General features: G+C 37.3%; 1 protein-coding gene across 9 annotated transcripts in view; it reads right to left on the reverse strand.

Annotated features, from left to right (window-relative positions):
* The window catches only part of MAP3K4 (mitogen-activated protein kinase kinase kinase 4), a 154,481-nt gene that overhangs the window by 22,491 nt on the left and 110,987 nt on the right, over nucleotides 1-21,003 (reverse strand). For 3 of the 9 annotated variants that reach the window (XR_005010879.1, XM_036767174.1, XM_036767181.1), the window contains exons 10-18: nucleotides 19,370-19,636; nucleotides 16,949-17,098; nucleotides 12,135-12,296; nucleotides 10,220-10,353; nucleotides 9,805-9,883; nucleotides 9,155-9,233; nucleotides 4,928-5,027; nucleotides 3,820-3,936; nucleotides 632-732 (exon numbers count right to left, since the gene is read on the reverse strand). Coding sequence is in view for 8 of the 9 variants with exons in the window: in XM_036767174.1 (XP_036623069.1) it covers nucleotides 632-732; nucleotides 3,820-3,936; nucleotides 4,928-5,027; nucleotides 9,155-9,233; nucleotides 9,805-9,883; nucleotides 10,220-10,353; nucleotides 12,135-12,296; nucleotides 16,949-17,098; nucleotides 19,370-19,636 (1,189 nt within the window). In the remaining variant the exon portion in view is untranslated. The remainder of the gene's footprint in view (nucleotides 1-631; nucleotides 733-3,819; nucleotides 3,937-4,927; nucleotides 5,028-9,154; nucleotides 9,234-9,804; nucleotides 9,884-10,219; nucleotides 10,354-12,134; nucleotides 12,297-16,948; nucleotides 17,099-19,369; nucleotides 19,637-21,003) is intronic. The other 6 variants (XM_036767177.1, XM_036767176.1, XM_036767175.1 and 3 more) reach the window with 6 other exon arrangements.

Here is a 21,003-nt window from a genome sequence, read left to right on the forward strand (position 1 = left end):
TGGACATTACTCCTCCAAAATGGTTCTAAGCTTTGAGAAAGTTTGACTTAAAAATGACAAAATTCTCTCTAAAATCAATACTACAAAAAAAATCATCAAACTAATGAAGTCAGTAGGTTATAGAATTTGAAATACAATGAACACAAAACTACAGTTAGCATTATCACACAAACCATAAAGCACAAGAGTTCAAAATTAAATCCACCTTTGGCCCCTGACCAAGAATGGTTTCTTCCATAAGTCCCAGTAATGCTGTACTGCTATTTCACATATAACCTGGCTTTTTTTAACCTTTCCTTGAATAATTTTATAGTAGAGTTTTAATATATTACCAAAGATCTAGATGTCACTTTAACTTTATAAAACTATAACAAAAACTCAGTAATTGAAAAAAACAGACTTCAAAAAGTATGCTTATAAAATATGCATATAATCAGTAAAAACAATCTTATGCACTTTTATTCTTGGAAAAATAGCACTTCATATTGCTTTATCTTCTCAATTTTCCCCTCGCTGACAACTACCTTCCCCAAACACCTTTTATTAGGAGGTAACAAGAAATGGAATGTTGAAATGGACTACTGGAATCATCTGAATCTGAAAATGGCGTAACAAATACTTGAATACTCACCTTCTCGCTCCTCAGTGGGGCTTGAATGTCGACTCAATGATCTGAATTGCAATTCAGCAGCTATGGAGGCCAAACGGTCATTTTCTGGAACACTGGACCCCCTGTTTCAACATTTTAAACATTGAGCTAGATCACTTCAGCGGTACTGATACTTAAATAAGCTCTGAGAAGCTTTCATGAAAAAGTGAAGAGAACCAAATAACCTCCTCTGAAACTGTCCATTTCTTTTGTGTCACCTAACAATTCCTGATGGAGTCCTCTGTACAGTGTGTGTGTAAAATAACTGCCATTGACTAATTTTAGCAACTCTTCAGAGTCTAAACTCCAGGAATGAAAATACATACAACTGCCTTGACCTCAGGTACACTTAAATATGCTACCACACCACCCACATCATTTTTGTTAATTTTTTTAGATTATCAGTCACAGGAAGACTTAACGGATGAACTCAGGACAAGGAAAGCATATGAAAAATACTAAAAATTGTAGCAAAGCAGAAGTGCGAGAGGGCAATCTAATCTATTATTGTTTAGAATAAAATCAACTACTCTTCAAGTGCACAAAGCAACTGCTTCAAGAGAAGTTAAATCAGTATTTATGAAGATAAATGTTAATATAAGAATTTAAATCAAAAATAACAAAACGAGATAGCTTACATCAGAATCTGAGTGTATAGAAGCCATTGAGAGTGTGGTAGCTGTGTTATGCTGACAGAGGAATTTAATGAAGTATGGTAGCATTTGTGCTCTTATTTCATATGGCAGGCAGGTTTAAGGGAATGTCATTTATACTGGTGATTTTCAAAAATTCGGATGCCTCAGAATCCTTCTCATTATTTTTCATTTCTCAGAACCTCAACATACAGTACAAATGTCTGATACAGACTTGTGAGCAGACGTAAATCAAATATTTCCAAATTCCTGAGATTTTTTTCAAGAGATTGCTACAGCTGTTTTGTGGAAAATGGGAGTTAACTCTACTTGTACAACCTACTTTACTGGGCTTTTGGAAAGAACTTTGTAAAATGTAAATGCCACATAATATTACTGTCATTACTCCATGAACCCAGGTTGAAACCACTAGTATAAAGGAAAAAATGCTAAATAGACCGACATGAGGTCTAGTCCTAAGCAATGAAACTAAATAAGAAAATTCCTTAGCCTCTCTGCTTCATATGATTTCTTATATGCCATCTCCATATACAGGGATGCCACAGGGTCAAATAAATGAAAATATATAAAAGTACTACATAAGACGTTATATAAACTGTCAAATAAAAATGTTATCATAAGCTTTTTTTTAATTCAATGCCTACCTAACTCTGTATAAGTTTCCCATATGTTTTCACTATAATAGGAAGTCTCTATGGTCCATGATATATTTAAAAGTTTAATATCATATGAATCATGTTTGAAATAATGGTTAAAAGAATAGGCCTAATGATGTTTTAAAGTGCTAAATCCACAGAGAGAAAATAAATCTCTTTATTACTTGGAATTTCACTGCATGGAGATTTTATCTTAAAACCACTATGTCCAAAACTGGAGAAGGGATTTAGCCACTGTCACCAATGTTATCCACATATAGAAAAAAAATATACATAAAATATTAAATTGTATGCATAACTGTCAAGCTATCTTTTGGGGGAGCTTTTATGTTTACGAAAAATCATAAGCCTTTTCAACATTTAAGGAGTTTACTGATTTTCTACTTCAAAAGAGCTATCATCTGATTTGATAGAAATATTAGACTAGGAAAAAAGTATACACAAGTTTTAGCTTTGCATTTTGGGGGTTTTTCACTATACTTTTATTTGTTCCATCATTTATAAAACAGCTGTTTTATTTTCTCCTATACACTGTATAGAGATATTATGAGAACAAATAAGGAAACAGTTTCTGTGGGATGCCTTGAATATTGAAATAAATGGGAAAAATTTCAGAGCCTCACAAAGTTATCTTTTTTTTAGTACACAATTTATAATCTGTACCAAATTTTTATTATTTAGCTTCAGAAATTTAATGCTGTTGAAATTTCTGTGATATTTAACTTGAATCAAAAGCTACAAATATTTGTGGCAAAATTGGATGTGAATTTCATAAAGCATGTGCTAATTCTTTAGCCCATTTTAAATTCTGAGGTCATCTACTATGCCTTAAAAATATCAAAATATTATGTCTAGAGGTGGAGGAATACACAAAGGGTTTTTACCCCCAAACCAAGTGTTGCTAGGGCACCAATACATCACAGTATTTGTTAGAAGAAAGGGTTGCTTCTGAGACAGTGAGTTCATTTCCCAACAATGAAGATTTTTTAGCCAAAATTAGATGACTGCTTAGGGAGAGGTTGTTATATAAGGGTTGTTCAAAATGGCCTTTCAGATTCCTTCCAGGGCTAAGATCCCCCATCCAAGATGCCTGAGGATGTGGCTAAATCAACTGACTGATCAATTACCCTTTCTACTCTATGTGGATGTGAACATAAGTGGTGAGATCTGCATTAAAATTCTGTGATAAAAAATGTGACAAAATAACTGCTAAAGACATAAACTTGAGGCTTTATTTTTAATTATTTTTAAATTTTTTAAATTTAATTTTTCATTTTGATGTGCTTTATTTTTACTTGTTTATTCAGGTGACCTATATATTTTTCTGAAACTTGCTGATTCTGATAACTAAATAAGAAATGCATCCCAACTCAACACAAGAAAGGGAAAAAATAAACTATATTTTAATTTTATTTGTGATTTGCTAGCTAGTAGATTCTATTCTTTACCAATAATTAAATTCAAAGGGGAACATATTTTACTTTCTGAGATAAGAAGGTTTAAAGGAAACTAATTAACAATATCTTTAGAATGCTTCTAAAAAGAAACACACATTACTCAGCAGGAAACTCTTTGGGTATTCCAAAGCACTTTCCACTGTGAAAAATATTCTTTGTCCTTTGGTGCTATCTCTAATAGCAGATAATTTAGTGTATTTTGGTTCACATCAAACCCTGCCAGAAACAAAAATGGCCATATTACTTAACTATCCTGGCAGAAAAAAAGAACTGTGCTGTCCCCAGGAGCAGGGAGGGCATTAGTGACCCGCATCCAGAAGTTCAGATACCATGTCTGAGGCAAGCCCTACTTTCAAACACCTTATGTCAACTAAAAGCTGACTGCATCTGGGATGGCAACAGACCTGTTATCATTTGTACTGCTGACAGGTTTGGGCGGAGTGGAGTCGCTGCCGGCGGGGGCGGGGCGACTGGCAGCAGCACTGCAGGGGTTCCGCAGGTCAGAAGGCACACTCCGAGTGCTGTGATAAGAAGGAAAACTTCAGGAAATACAATTGGAAAAAGGCCTGGATTGTCACTTGTTTTTTAATTTGAAATTAAATAAGGTGAGTAAATGAAAAAGAATGAAAAATTAAAAAATAGATGATTTCCCTTTGAGATTCAGTTTCACTGGCTGTCTAAAACAAATTTCCTAAATTGTTTTGTAATTCACCAAAAGGGTTTCAAAACAAAACAAAAACAAAAAAGCACTGTGCTTCTAAAAGCAGTCTTTGAAGATCTCATCTCAAAAGATGCAGAAATGCCACCACATTCAAGGATCATATCTTTCATGTGCTGTATTTTCTAACTTCACACTTTGATCTAGAAGTGTGTCATGGAACATACATGGAAATCAGAACCAGAAAAGAGACTTCCATTTTTAAATTAAATTCTACTTTTAAATGTTTACTATGCCAAACAAACTCTACTTTGCTTTCTTAAAGAAAGAAAAAGGAAAGATCGCTGAAAGGCCAGAAAGCACACGCACAGTAGCCATTTCTATACAAGGTGATGGAGCAACACTGCATAGAGGATCAAGAGCCTGGGCTTGGAGCCAGTGAGCCATGGACTCAAATCCCACCTCAAACACTTACTAGCTAATCATTTCATCTCTGGGCACCTCAGGCAGCTTTCTTGGATGAAGTCAAAGAATGTTCCCAATCATTACTTAGAGTTGCCCACACTGACAAAACCACAGATTCTTTGAGTATTTGCATACCGGCAGACTAATGCTACATTATCTTGAAAAACTCTCGCCTATGCTCAAATTTCAACACTTTTTGGTATAGCTACAGAACTGCAAGTATACCATCAAGAAAATGGAAGTAACAGCTTTCTAAAATACATGAAAAAGAACAGTAGGAAAAAATACTTCAGATTTCATAGGCAAGCACCCGACAATCTCATTGGTTTTAACAAACTGTTCTGCAAAGGAGAGTTTATGATGTGAATGACTGGTGAAGCAACAAATACCTGAATCCGTCAGGAGTTGGAATAATAAGATGTGGGTTGGGAGGGTCACTGTGACATCGGGGCACCTTCACAGGACGGGGGCTGTTCCGATGTATAGCTGCTAGAGTGAAAAAAGACAACAAATGGAAACTGAAGGCATTCAACAGTAAAAAGCCTAGTAAATTAAAAATAATTCTTATTAGTGTTAACAAAATTAAACTACACATATAAACATATGCATATAGACTTGGAACAGCTATAGAGCTAGAAGAGACATGGGAAGCCATCCAGTTCAATCCCTTTATTTTAAAGATGAGGAAACTCCAGGCCCAGGGGAGGCTGCAACTTGCCAAAGTCACATAGATGATGAGACGTGAAGCCAGAGCTGAGATCAGAAGGTCAGAAATAAGCTTCGAAATTAGGGCTTCCTAACTCCAAGTATTCCATTCTATGTCCATCACACTGTCTTTCCTAGGTACTCAAAAGGTACTAAAATATTTGCTCATTTAAATTTGCAATGAGTAATAACATTTTGTAAATGGAAAGTCATAATACATTAAAACATTAGATTTCTGTGACATATCAGAGATTTCTGATCTAGAATGAACTTTGGTTTTGTTTTTGCAGGGGGGAAGGCAGGGCAATTGGGGTTAAGTGACTTGCCCAAGGTCACACAGCTAGTAATGTGTCAAGTGTCTGAGGTTGGATTTGAACTCAGGTCCTCCTGACTCCAGGGCCAGTGCTCTACTCACTGCACCACGTAGCTGCCCCCTGAACTTTGTTTTTTAGTTCAACATCTACAGATTTTACAAAGTAGCAGTACCTACCCAGGTTATAAGACCACAGATTTGGGGGCTTAAAGGGTAACTTTAGGGTGTTATCTAATCCAGCCTCCTTATTCTTTAAATGAGGAATCTGAGGCCTATAAAGTCAGGGTAAAATTTTAATTTGTTCAATGTCACAAAACTCTATATGTAGCAGAGTCAAAATTCAAACACAAGAACTCTGATTCCCAACCTAATGTTCACTCCTCTATAACAGGGCAGTATTCACTAAATAAGAAAACACCAGCAACCTATCTCTTTCATTTCCAAAGTGAGGGATAGGGCTTCTTGGGGGGTATGGCTGGACCCCAGAAGGTGTGTGATCAACCAAGCAGTTGGCAGGCAGGAAGGTAACTCAAGCCACCTCATTTGAACTCAGGTCCTCCCCAGTGCTCTATCCACAGCTCCACCAAGCTGCCCCTTTTATTTATTTGTTTGTAGATTAATTTATTTATTTAAATCCTCTTTCAAATCCCATCTGGGCCCCTTAGGGTCATTACCTAACCCCAGGAAAACTGAACTTCACCTTATCACTTAGTATGTTGTGGGGGTAGGCTGAGAACATTTGGAGACTAATGAGCTAGAGTATAGGAAAGGAGCCAGCCAATGGGATAAATGTTTACAATTGTTTGTAAAGCTGCAAAGTGAGAATTACAAATAATTAACATTAGCGTAACACATCCAATTTTGTATAACAATGTTCTTATCAATGAGTAGTGGTAGGTAGAACAGGGGACTAAGTATAGGGAAAGAATTCTGAGAGAAAAGGCAGAGCACTTTTTGAACAGGCAGGAAAGGAAAATAGTCTTGTTGGCTCCTAGGTGGCCACAGCCACAAGAGCAGAGATGCTCCCTCTTTGATAAGGAGAGGGTTCATTCTGTACCTCTCCTCCCACAGGCACGATGTATGCTGAGAAACAGATTAAAAGAAAAGGATTCAAAGGCCTGTGTCCTCCGTAGGAAGCTGGGACAGGGATATTCCTGAAGCTCAGGTCTCACTGTGCTACTCTCCAGCTTGGTAAGCTCCAGTGGCTCCCTACCACTTCTAGGATCAAACACAAACTCATCTGATTAGCATTAACAGCCTTCCCAACCTGGCTCCAACCCCCCTTTCCAAACTTTACAGGCCTGCCTCACTGGCAGACTCAATGCTTCCTTAGGACAACACTCCACCTTGTTCCCATGATTGAAGAAGTACCACAAAGGCACCTTCCCCTCATATATGCCTCTAAAACTCCCACCTTCTTTCAGTTATTACTTCCTATCTACTGCCTTTCCTGATCCCCTTGTTGCTCCTGTCTCTCCTCAGAAATAATCTCCTAGTCACTTTATGCAGATTTGTATGTGCACATGTGGATGCTTCTGAGAGAACTGAAGCTCCTGAGGGGCTGTTTCATGTTTGTACCTGAATCATACCTGGGCCTCTTCTAGATCTGAGTAACTGGCATGTGGACTGAATTGTGGTGTGACTGAAAGAGCCCCAGCTTTGGAATCAGGAGACCTTGGTTCAAGTTCTGGTTCTACCATTTATTAGAACTTTAGGTCTGTCTCATTTTAGGTAATTTTCAGTGTGAAAGGTGAGAATAAGCACTTACATTTCTATACTGCATTAAGGTTTACAAAGCAACTTGCACCCATTATCTTGTGGCTCTTCACAGCAATACTGTTGTAAGAGATGGGGGGGAAGGGTTTTGTGGGCATGATTAAATGAGCCATTTGAGGACAGCATTAGCATGACATAGGCAGTCAGGCAGCTGTATCTGGCCAATGAAGAGCCTGGCAAGAGAAGTCAATAAAAGGACTGGCATCCATGAGTCCTTTGTACTCTCCTGTATTCTGTTCAGGGGACGTGCCCATTTATTCAGACCGAATAAATGTAAAACATAATTATTAAGAACACCCGCTCTGGTAGCGTCCTTTCTCATGAGAAAGCAATAAAATTCCTTTCTACTGTCTACCTTGAGAAGCCTCTGAATTAAATTTGGGGAAGGGCTGCTGTCCCACACACTGTGCTACAAGTGTCTTTATCACCATTTTACAGATGAGGAACCAAAGGCTCTAAGAACTTAGGTGACTGGTCCCAAACACCTAATATGTGAGGGAAGATTCCAACCCAGCTCTTTCTTGACTTGATGTCCAGGGCTCTTTCACTTCCCCAGAGTGATAATCACATCACTCATATCAAAGGGTTGTTGTTAGAAACAAATAAGGTAATGGATATAGAGTGCTTTTTAAAACTTAATATTAAAAAAAGCTCAGCCATTAAAGCACTCTATAAATGTTAGCTGTTGCTGCTATTATTTATTCTATTGAGTATAGGACAGCTAGGTGGCATAGTCCATAGAGCACCTGGCCTGAAGTCTTCCTGAGTTCAAATCTGGCCTCAGACACTTAGCTGTGTGACCCTGGGCAAGTCATTTCAGCCAGTATGCCTCAGTTTACTCATGTGTCAAATGAGCTGGAGAAGGAAACGGCAAACCATTTTAGTATTTCTGCCAAGAAAAGCCCAAATGGGGTCACAGAGTCAAATGTGACTGAAAAAAGTACTAAAGTGAGAACATTACATTGATATTACCCCTGAACTCTCTTTATGTTAATATTTCTAATAAAATAATCCAAAAAATAGAAGGGTCTTTGGAGACCATCAGTCTAAATGTCATACTACATTTAAGGTACCTTTATAACATGTTTCAGAAGTGATTCTTCTAGTCTTGATTTGTATTCCTCCAACTCTCTAATTGCTAGAAAGTGTTTTCTTATACAAGACCAAAATTTACCTCTTTTCAACTTCTACCCACTGGTTCTACTTCTAATTTCATGACTTTAACAAAATATGTATCTTCCTTCTCCCACAGGAGAAAGCCCTTCAGATATCTGAAGACAGGATCATGTAATTCCACGATAATCCCTTATCATGCTAAATATCTCCAGTTCCTTCAATCGATCCTCATATAGAATAGTTTCCAGTCCTAGCACTTGTCTGGATGACCTCTAGATTGTCAATGTCTCTGAACATGGGGCATCCAGAACTGAAAACTATGGCCCAGATAAGGTCCAGACCACCTAAGAACCAAGCATAATAAGATTATTAGTACCTTTATTCTGACCACCATGCTGGTAGTAATAAATGAATGCATGATGCAGTCTAAAATTAGCCTTTTGGGCAACCATGTCATACTTTGGACTTAAGGTTGAGCTTACGGTGTACTAAAATCCTTTAAGTTTGTTCACACTAACTACTGATACAACTATCTTTGCAGTTAAGTCCACGTTTACTGAAATTTTTCATGACCAATTTATTCTTATATATTAAAGATGAAACTGAATATACTCTGTGAATGACAGAACAGAGAAGATAAATTATCTTACCAAATCACTCAAGTTAGACTGTCTCTAAAGAACTGCTGCTAACTGCTATATCTTACCAAGGTACAAACCTGTAACAGGACTGTGAGGTTTTCCTATCACATGACCAATGCATTCATTCATCAAAGCTTGTAAACTCTAAAAACCAAAGCAAAGGAAAAGAGAGAAAATGTGTTATTTTCAATGTAAGTGCCATAAAATAATCTGTTTTTGTCAGTGATGTTCAAAAAATAATCGCATCTAATTCTGAATAAAGTGTATTGTCTATACTTGTATTTTTAATGTCTTTGTTTTAATTTTAAAGGAACGATACAATAACATGTAATATCTAGTGAGAAGTTAAGCATTGATATCAAATGTAGCATACCAAATTTTGTCTTCTTCATTAAAGCAGCCAATAAATACCATGTGTCTCTACAGTTGGAGTATTAAGAGATACTGGCAACCTGATGTTTTAAAAGGGATCTACATATAGCACAACACTAATCCAATCGGTGGTACAAAAATGGCATAAAAGGAGAAAAGACAAATACTGTATACGTATGAAGTTCACTGTTATAAAACAGTGAGCAATTATATTTAATTAGGTAGAAAAATGGTAAGACATCACCAGACACAAAGCTGCTCCCCCCCCCCAAAACTGCGGTATATTCAAAGAACACTTAACTTCTACACTAATTTAAAAATTATGTAAACAGTAATTCCATACCAAGAAGTCATCTTCAGGAAGTGCTGAAATGAAGCCTGGTTCAATGGCTTGCAGAAAATCAAAACCTTGAGTTGCCCACCTGTTAAAAGAATTCAATAACTACAAATAAACAGCTAGGAAATACAAAGTAATTCTAATTTATTTATGGAAATATTAACTTGACAAAAATAATCTTATTAGATTCTGACAATATTTCCAAGGGAAGATATGAAAATCCTTATTCTTAATCCAGTTTAAAATAAATACATTTTAAAATAATTTCAACATGAAATCTTTAAGCAAACAAAAACTATCTTCATTATCTATATATCAGCATTGTATCTACAGCATCTGTAGACAATTTTCATTTAATATTTAAGAACTGGGCAATAAGCTTATTTGATTCACAAACAAAAGAAATCCACTTGGGCATTACCTGGGCCTGGTGCCTCGACCACTCTCACATTTAGTTAGCACATAATTCATCCACTTTCTGGCAAAGCTAATATATTTATCTCCAATCTTCTGTCTAAATGTTCCAGACATCAGACGAACAACTTCTTTATGATACTGAAAGTTAAATTATACTAAAAATCAATAGGATTTCAACAACTATAATAGAATTATAACATTGCTTGTAACCTGAATGTTGTAGACTATTATCAATCTCCTTGAAGATAAATAATTTTTTTCAATACAAGAAAGGTAATAATAGCTGTTATATAGTATCTGAAATATTAGAAGAAACAGTAGGAATTACACACATATACATGAAATTGTATGTGTGTATACACATACCTGGTATACACATTATATTGCTTTCAGGTTTACAAAAAACATTCCTCACAAAAACTGTGTGAAGTCCATAGTACAAAATAAATATCCTTCTTTTACAGATATGGAAACAGGTTCAGAGAGATTCGGTTACTTGTGAAAGGACATCCTTTCACAATAAGTTGCAGAGCTCGGACTTATATATCAGACAACTTCAAGTCCACCTCTCCTTCCTCATACAACACTGGTTTTATTTAAAATGAAGAGTAATCCTATTTCCCAAATCTATTAACTCCATTTTAATACTGTGTATATGAAAATGAATGATGTAAGAAAGTTCCATAATCCCTTCACTGGATGCAGACAAGGCAAGTGATTTGTCCATGTCCACACAGCTATTAAGTGTCACAGGCAGGATTTGAAACCACTTCCTGACTCCAAGTCCAACATGTTCCATCAGGTCCTGGGCTCAAAGGCCACATGTGCTACTTACTGGCTATGTGAACTGGGGGTTTCAACTAACCTCCCTGGGCATCAGTTTCTTCCTCTATTAAATGAGGGAATGATGATAGATAGAATTTGTTCAGTACTTTGAAGTTTACCGAGCACTTTTATATGTTATCTCATTTGACTATATCATTATTAAGGTAGCTTCTAAATCTACAAACCAAAGCTCCTCAATAATTTCTGTATTTTAAAACACAAGACAGTCTTAAGAGTACTATACTTTAGAGAGAGACTAACAAATTACAAATTATTTCTTCATGAAATAATAAACAAAAAAGCATTTTTAAAAATAAGAAATAAAGAGAATTTCTGGGAAAGGGTATCCATAAAGAGGTTAGAAAGAATTATGATGACTATGGATAAGTACTAGACCTCTTATTTAATTGATTTAGGACACTCCCTCTACCTATGGCATCTTATCTGCAAATCAGAGAATTGCTTGAAGCACTAAGTGGTCATGCCTGGGGTCACAGAGACAGTTTATGTCTCAGGTAGGGATTAAATCTAGGTCTTCTTGGCTCCAAGACCAACTTTCTTATCCATTATACCCTGAATCTGCTATAATGAATAATGACCTCAAAAGTTGCATTAATGAATTATCTGTGTCACTTATAGGTAAAAATTATTCAACTAAGATAATATTTTTACCACATCACATAAACATCTGCCAGAGTATTCTATAACCTAAAAATGTAAATAGCATGAATTTTAGTTATATGAATTATGAGTAAGTTATATAAAATGTTCAAACTAAGTGAATGTAATTAAAAGATTATTCTGTACATCTAGGCTAGTTTGTTCAGTGGATCACCTTCATAGAAAATTCAGGTATTTCCTCAAGACATAAAATATTTTTGGCAAAGAAATCTTTCCCCTCTTCCTTCCCAACCCCTGCCCTTATATGAAAAGAAGAGAAAAAGTCAAGGACTCAAAGGTTTCAGTTATTTACTCAAAGCAAGTGAGAACTTAAAACCAAGTTTCAGGTTGACCATGAATTAAATTTCAGCATATTTTCAGCTACAATCAGTTACGGGCTTTTTCAAGCACAAGTCTTATTTTCCTGCGTTTACCTCAAAACCAAAATTGTAGCCCTGAATCATGGCTTCACGATAGTACTGCTGCAAGGTGGCAGACTCTGACTCATCAACTTCAGTATCAAATTCTGATGTGAATATGTGGTCCACTTGGTCAATGGCATCACTTATTTTGTTGCAGAGCTGCAATGCATCATCCTAAAAAAAAACCCAAATGGAGAATGATTCTAAGTTGAGGTGACCCACGCAATACTAATTTAACCTTAAGATACAATTTTCTTCGTTTTCATGGAGACACTCACTCGTGTTATTATTCAAAACAAGGTGGTAACCGGGGAAAATTAAGGTTAGAAAAAATTGATTATTCTCTTCTTATTAAAAATGCAAATCAAGAAACAGGAAATATTTCTTAACTAGAGACAGTTTGTATTCACCTTAGACCTACAAGACCTACTCTAGATAATAACTTAGTTACACTTGCCAGAATTAGCTCATTTTCATTATTCTTAGTTAAAACTTTAGGTTTTCCTAGTCTGTTTTTTAAAAAGTGAACCACATTATAGAGGACTATGATGATTTGTAGGAACCTAGATTTTATTCCTTAGGCAGAAGAGAGTCAATGAAAGGTCTTTAAAAAAAAACAACTGGCTATATGTTTAGGCCTAGTGTGCTGAAAAAGGGATTCAAAATGGAATAGTTGAGATAGGAAAGCTTCTGGGAAAGAAGAAGCCCTTGATATGACTGGAAGAAAGAGAATTATGTGCTATTCTACACTGGAAAAGTCTTTCAAGTAGGAGGTGCTCTACACCAAGTAACATGGATATAGAATGGAAAGCTGAAGTTAATGGGAGATAAATACTGGTAATGGATGGAGAAGGAAGGGACACAAGACCTGGCAGAGGCACTTGGTTAAGACACTGAAGATATTTTCTAAAATAAATCTGAAATAATCACAGCAATGCCTCACATTTAACACCCTTCTTAAAAAGGGCACATTTAATCTCTTTATCTACTATAAAAAGCCAACATCTGATATCCTGTAGTAGATCTTTTACCTGCAATTCTGGACCAAATGACAGGTGGAGTGGAAGAAGCAACATACAGATTGGCTTCTACTCTATAACTTTCAACTCTCAACTGCTGTAATGAGTATGTGTACAGTTTTAACAGTCAGCAAGTATAGTTTCTTTGCTTTATTATTAAACTTTTAGAATGGAAAATGAATGTTTTAGAAACCAAAATGCTATGTTTATCCTTTTGTACACATTATCCCACTGAAAAACATTCCTTGTAATAGAGAAATATATAGGAGAATTTCTATGTATTCATGGTACCTGATGTTAAAGTATGGAAACCATCGGTTGATGAGTTTAAATGAGAAGAGATTCGTGTTTTAATAGTGATGCACTCTCCAGGCTTCCTCGATTAGCAATGTAGGAGGGAGGGAGGCATCAGCACCTGCTAGGTGCCAGGCACTGTGCTAAGCCCTTCTCAAATGTCTTATGTGAGCCTCACAACGATCCTATAAAGTAGGTACTACGAATATTCCCATTTTACAGTTAAGGAAACTGAGGCAGACTGTGGTTAAGGGACTTGCCTAGGAGCACACAGTTAATTTTTCTGAAGTCAAACTGAGGTCTCCCCAACTCCCGGGCTAGCTCTTTATCCAATGAGCCATCTAGCTGCCTCAAGTGTGACGCTGGACAGTCCCCATCAGTCCTCTGAGACTCAGCTTTTTTAATCTATGAGATGAGGGGGCTGGACAAGACTATCTCTAACATCTCTTCCATCTCTAGCCATGAAAATTAATGAATCTAAATTCTGAGGAGGAGCTAATTTCTCCAAAGCTATCTTGATCAGTCAACTGGTCAGTCAATAATTATATATTAATGGTATACTATGTGCTAAGTGCTAGAGATAAAAAGAAAAAAGAAAAACAAAAAACCCAGTCCCTGCCCTTAAAGAGATCGCATTCTACTGGTGGAGATAACGTGCAAACATTCAGGCAGACAGAAGAGAAAGTAGATGGAATGTTGGCTCAGGAGTCAAAAGACTTGAGTTCCAATCTGACTTCAGACGCTTACTAGAGCTGAGTGACCCTGAGTAAGTTTCTAAGAAGCTGTCCTCCTCAGTTTCCTTAACTGTAAAATGGGAGAATAATAGCACCTCCCTCCCAGGTATTGTGAAGATAAAGTGAGAAAATGTTTATAAAGTACTTTACAAACTTGTAAGTACTACATAAGTATTAGCTATCATTGTTATATATAATAAGAGTTTAGAGGAGATGCAAGGAAATCTTAGAAGGAAAGAACTAGCCTGGGGCACAGGTACACAGAGTGTGAGAAAGGCCTCCTGCAACATGTAGGATTCGAGCTGAGTCAGGAAGCAATCCTGGGCAGCCAGGAGGTAGAGGTGAGATGTGAGACCCCACCAGGCATGGGGACAGCCAGTGAAAAGGCCAAGGACTGAGATGGAGTGTCTCGTGTGAAGAGCAGCAAGAAGGCAGGTGCTGCTGGATGATAAAGTGAATAGAGGGGAATAGAGCATACAAGAAGACTGAAATGAGAGCAAGGGACTAGGCTGTGAGAGACTTTCAATGACAGGCCGCATTTCACCTTAGACCCTGGAGTAACAGGGGTAGTGGTGGTAATATGGCCAGACTGGTAAACATACAGGTGCAGGATAGTGGAAGTAATAAAAGGGGGAACAGGGAGGGGCTGACAGAAAGCCACCCCCAGAGTAAAACTGATTTCTAATGGAAAGCAAAATAGGTAACAATAAGCCCTTGGGTTACACCAGAAAAGAAACTAGCAGGCAAGGGGATGCTATTCTGGTCCGCCCAACCCCACAGATTTGGCATCCCCCATTCACCTGTCCTTGGAGTTTGAGGTAGGTAACCGTGGGCAATTAATATGATGTAAGCCAGCCAGAAGATGACCAAAGGCAGACCCACGACTCATGGCTTGAGAAAGAAGAAAACATTGATCTGGTTCTAGCAAAGGATAAATAAAGAATAAGTCTGAAGAGCAGAAGCAGGAAAAGAGATGTCAGATCTCTCTCACTTTTCCCAGGCTCCAAGCAGAGCCAAGAAAAGGTTCCCGCAGAAGGACACTGCCTCCCCTGAAGTATGGAACACCAAGGGAATATTCTGGATTCTACCCGCCTATCCAGAACCCATAACAAGCAGTGACATTTATTTATTACTTTAATGGACGCAGAGCCTCGTCACATCCCTGTGGGGCAGGTACTAGGAAGGAGTTTTATCCTCATTTTGCAGATAAAGAAAGGAAGCTCAGAGTGGGAGTGTGTCCTGCCCATAGTGACACGCTGAACCTGGGACTTTTTAACTTTGGAGTCCAGTACTTTAGGTATATTATTTGACTTCTCACCTCTGAAACCAAGGGATGCCTATATTTAAATACACTGTGTGTAAGCATGTGTATATAAAACACAAAATTGTTAAAGCAATGAATAAATGATTATCAAGGAAATGATTCTGTGGTTCCTCTAGCAAACAATATATTAGTGCACATTGGGGATTTTGGATTGGGACACCTGGCTTCTCGTCTCAGTCCCCCTGTCAAGGCCTGTTCTGCTTGTGGCATCTATGGCAATGCTGGCACCCTCTCTGGCATCCAGAGCTGGCCAGAGTCAGCTTGGCAGTCATCCCAGAATCCTCTAATTCCATGTTAATTCCTGTGTCACTGGCCTCTTCGCACAGGACATGCCATCTCCTGACTCCCCGGACTCCCTTTCCCTCCTCATCTTCACCTCCTGGCTTCCTTCAAGTCTCTCTGCCTTCTACAAGAAGTCTTTCCCGGTCCTACTGAATCTTAGAGCGATCACACTGAGAGAAACCCCAATTTATCTCGTCTCTATCTTGTCTGTTGGCACTTCCATTACATTGTGCACTCTTGGTGGGACCTGGCTTTTTGTTTGTTTGTTGATTTGTTTTTCCTTTTCTTTGTGTCCCCAGTGCTTAGCACAGTGCCAGTACTTAGTAAGTGCTAGCTGACTAACTAGCTGTGTTGTTAATATCGGGCAATCAATTTAGCCTTTTTGGGTGTTGTGCTCCACATCTGTAAATGTGGATGTACTAAATAATTTCTAAGGTTTCTTACACTACTAAAATTTTATAATTCTATGGTAATGTAAGCACCTTGAGAGTAGGAATTTTGTTTCATCTTTTGTATTAGTAAACTATATGCGTACACAGGTTGTAAAAATTTAGTGAGACCCACAGGAAAAAAAATCATGACAGATGGCCATATCCAGGTGGTTCTGAGCACCGTACTTCATCATTTTTCTGCCATGCTTTTTGTTGCACACAGCGCCCCCAACACACACTTGTTTTCGTCAGCCCCAACTTTTCACCTCTTGCTCTGGAACACTATTGCTTCCAAAAAACTTTCTCTAACCACGACTCCTTTATATCTATAGTCTCTTCTGATAAGAGTGCACAGGCAGGGACTGTCTCTCTCATATCTGCCGGTACTTGGCATAAAGTTAATACTTGATAATTTTTTTTAAATTCATGAATTCATTCATTCAATGCTACTACAAACCTCTAAACCAGGGGTGGAGAACCTGCAGCCTTGAGGCCACATGTGGCCCTCTAGGTCCTTGGGTGCAGCCTTTTGACTGAGTCAAGTTCTACAGAACAAATCCTTTTATTAAGGGGATTTGTTCTGTGAAGTTTGGATTCAGTCAAAGGGCTGCACCTGAGAACCACCTAGAGGGCCACATGTAGCCTCATGGCCACAGGTTCCCCATCCCTGTTCTAAACCATATCAACTCTCCCATAACATTTCAAGAATTAGGGATGTCAGATAAGAGAAAGGTAGAAGTACCTTTAGCTGCTGCAAAGCTTTGGCGATGACTGGCTGACTAGAGGTTTGTTCTTGGTGCAAAGTCACAAACCCTTCAATGGACTGCTGGAAAGCTTTTCTCTGGCTCACAAGATGGGCAGACTGCATGACTACTAAGAGAAGATTTTCAACCTAGGAATATAAAATCAAACCTAGTACATGAGAAGACACTGACAAATTGCTCACTTCCAAAATTCTAATGCAAACCATTACTACCAGAGCGAAAAAAAATAACATGTGTACATCTACATAAATTAATGAACTGAATTAGCACGGTGCTTCACAGTTCTACAAAGTATTTTTCTTACAACACTGCAAGGTAAGTAACATGGGAATGGATATACAATCTCATGGATTTTGACATTCTCTCCAGGGAAATAGATTGCAATCTATCTATGCCTGCCCATCCTGTGAGACTCTTGCCCATAAGTTCCCCATCTGACATGGGGGTTCACCCAATCTGCTGGAGGTCTTCCTTATTTTCTCCTGATTTCACAAGGGTACCATCTCATCTTCCTATGATACAATGCCTTGATAACCTTTTATTCGTATTCTTCTTCACAACTCCTTATTAGTTATATGTTGAAACCCATTCATACCTACCATATGAATTTAATTTTATAGAGGAGGAAACTGATATTTAGGTTAAGTGAACTGACCAAAAGACAGTAAATAGCAGAGGTGGGATTCTAACTCAGTCTCTGGATATCAAGTGTTTTTTCACTACATCATGGTACTTCTTCAATAACTACTATTTCAATTTCCATCTTACACACATTTTATCTAGGCATAATTAACAAAATAATTCCCTTTCTCACTAATATTCCCACAATGCAAGTGATAATCACAAACAAAAGCCTTTAGGCTCTTCAACACAACCCAAAGTTCCCATTCCAAGGGGCATTTCCAAGGGAAAGTCAGAGAGATGCATAGATGTTGTCTACGATCTCCAAGTCACTCTCCTTCTTGCTTTAACGTTTGGCGCATGGCTCAAAATTTTCCTCTCCTTCCCAGATCCTGTCCTCATACTAGGGGACTTCAACATACATACTGACTCCCCATCAAACATGTTAACCACTCAGCACCCCAAACAACTCATTTCCCTTGACCTACTCTTCCACCCCACTTCAGCCACACACCAAAGAGGCTATACCTTCCGATGGCATCTTCAGTTTCTATTAGTTCCTTCCTTTTTATCAGTAAACATACTCAGGTCTTCCCTATCCTTAAAAAACAAATTCTTCAACTCCCTCCAAAAAACCCAAAACAAAACAAAAGAACCTGTTTGACTTTGCAATTCTGTCAAGTTATTATCCCTTCTCTCTCTTTTCCTTACTTACCAAATTTCTACAAATAGTTTAAACTCATTACCTCCACTTCCTCACCATCTATTATTTTCCTCAATGTCCTTCCATGGTCAACTATCTATTTAAATCTCTAACCTTTTAATGACCAAATCTACTGCCCTCTTCTTGGTTTTTTATTTCCTTTGACCTCTCTGCTATGTTTGGCATAGCTGGATATACCCCTCTACTACCCTGGCTTTTATGTCACTGTTCATTCCTACTTCCCCTGTCTTCCTTATCCTTCTCAGTCTATTTCCTTATTTATTCTTCTTTCTCCTACTTCCTAAGCCAGATCATCCCCCTAAGACTTTCTCAATCCTCTTCTCTTACCTCTCAGTACTCACCTATGGGCAACTCATGACCATGCCTTATTGTCTCTCTATCTTCTTTCTTTACCTCTAACCTCTGCACAGCATATGACTGAGCTTTCTACGTCTCCAATAGCCTGCTAGACATTTTTGTCTTTGTTAAACCAAATCCTCAAATAAAGCCCAAAATGGAACTTTTGACTTTACTCCAAAACTAGCCTCTTTTCCTAATTTCCCATTTCTTTTGATGGTATAGCTAGACTCCCAGTTACCCGGGGTTGAAACCCAAGTGAGTGTCACCTTTGACTCTTTCTGCTTTTCTACATTGAACAAGCTTGTCGACTCTATGTCAAAAACACCTCTTGCTTCCATCCCTTCTTTTCCATTTCTACTACCACCATCTTAGGTCAAGATTTTATTATATCTTGCTTAAGTTATAGCAACAGCCACCTTACTGTTTTCCCTGCTTCCACTCTTAACCTTCAATAATTGATCTTTCATACTCCTGCCAAAGTATTTATTCCAGTGCATCTGTCTAACCACATAATTCCTTTTCAGAAACTATGAGTGATTTCCCACTATTAAATGAAATATGAACCAATTCGCCTAGTAATCAAGCGCCACCAAATGTGACTCCAACCTACTTCTTTGTGCTTAATTTCTCGCTATTCCCTGTCACATATACTACAATTTTGCACAACAAAAATCAAGATATATTTTCAGAAATTATACCATGAAGATTGTCATACCTGCATACTTTTAAGTGTGTCAACTGTTTCCACCTGAGGCACTATTTTTACAGGTGGCCCTTCCCATGTGCTCCAGTGGTCATCTGAGTCATGATCTCGATCACCATGCTTGGTCATGAGTAAATAAGCGTCAATCAACACATCATCTGAATATTTTGAACAGTCCTTTCCTGCAGCTGCATTTAGTAGTTGCAAAATAACACATTTCTCCCCAGCAAGAGTATGTGGAACAAATACTTGCAAATTTTCCAATCCAGGAATTTGTACCTGGAAAGCAAATAAATTTGAATTTTTAATAAAAAAACATAATGTATGTAATACCCAGTTTGCAGGAGCATATATTGCAAATGAAAACAGGTTAGATTTTATAAAAAAAAAGTCTCCAAAGAGTCCTCCTAAGGATAATTACTAGGGAAATTAGAATAAATTCTAATAGCTTCTGAGTTGCCTTGTTTTCTGAAAAGCAGCTATTTGGAACATAGTTCATATTCCAAGGACAGTAATTCAAATCATTCTTCTTTAAAGCCTTTAAATTTTTTGTCACAAAAAAGTGCAAATTGTACATGTAATAATTATATGTAATAACTGCTTACTACCTGACCAACAATGACAAAAGTCACATTACTCCAATGTTATTAAAAGACAAAATTAAAAATGATGCCATTGTAAAACTAAAGTATGCTTAAATTTAAATCACATTAATAATTGCTATGCACATAAAAGGTTAAAAGGTCAACGTAATTTAAAATCAGTTACTATCTGTTTACCCATATATTTAACCGCATGTATTTTTAGAATTTTTTGTGATAACATCAAGTTTTACTTTTTGCAGCAACAACAGAACTTTTCTGTATTTACATCAAGGCATTGTATTGATGAACTATGTAATGAAGCTAGTCATAATGAAAATGACCACTCCCCAAGTACAGAACACAATGACTCTACCCAGGTTTGAGCTGGAATCAGTTGCTATTGTTAAATTGACAGTGTGAGCGTAATTTACATCTTAGAAATGGGCAAATGCTACAAATCAGGGCTTGACTTACTGTTTTGTTTGACTGTCTACAATTAAGAAAGTGATGGACAAAGTGTTAATAATACAGATTAAATGTAAAGTGTGTCCTGGCTACATTTTTTTTAAAAAAGAGTCAGTTGTTAAACGTTTACCAGCACATGGAAAACTCTACCACTACATTTAAGGTAGTACTAGTAAGGTAATAAGGTACTGAGCAAATTATTAAGTACAAAAAAAAGAAGTACCACAGAAATTTCATCATTTCACATAAGTTATAAGCGTGTGCATTTTTGAACAAACCCCAAAACATTTTTTGCTGACTCAGTTCTTTAAAGAAGTAATTACCATTTAATTAGACACAACCTTAAATTAGTGAATTTTAGAACTGTAATGTCAAGACTTTATATAGCACAGTATTCTCTATCCATACAGATTTTTCCTGGGTAAACACATTTTGATTACATGTAATAAATACATGCTTACACGTATATGTGTACACAGATGTACATTCACACATGTGCTTTTGATCTGCCTTCATTCCCTAACAGTTACACTTTACCTACCTATCTCTTCTTCTTTATGAACAACCTTTTGGTTTTCAAGTTGGATACGCTTATTA

The sequence above is a fragment of the Trichosurus vulpecula genome, chromosome 7, assembly GCF_011100635.1.
Source record: "Trichosurus vulpecula isolate mTriVul1 chromosome 7, mTriVul1.pri, whole genome shotgun sequence".
Taxonomy (NCBI): Eukaryota; Metazoa; Chordata; class Mammalia; order Diprotodontia; family Phalangeridae; genus Trichosurus; species Trichosurus vulpecula.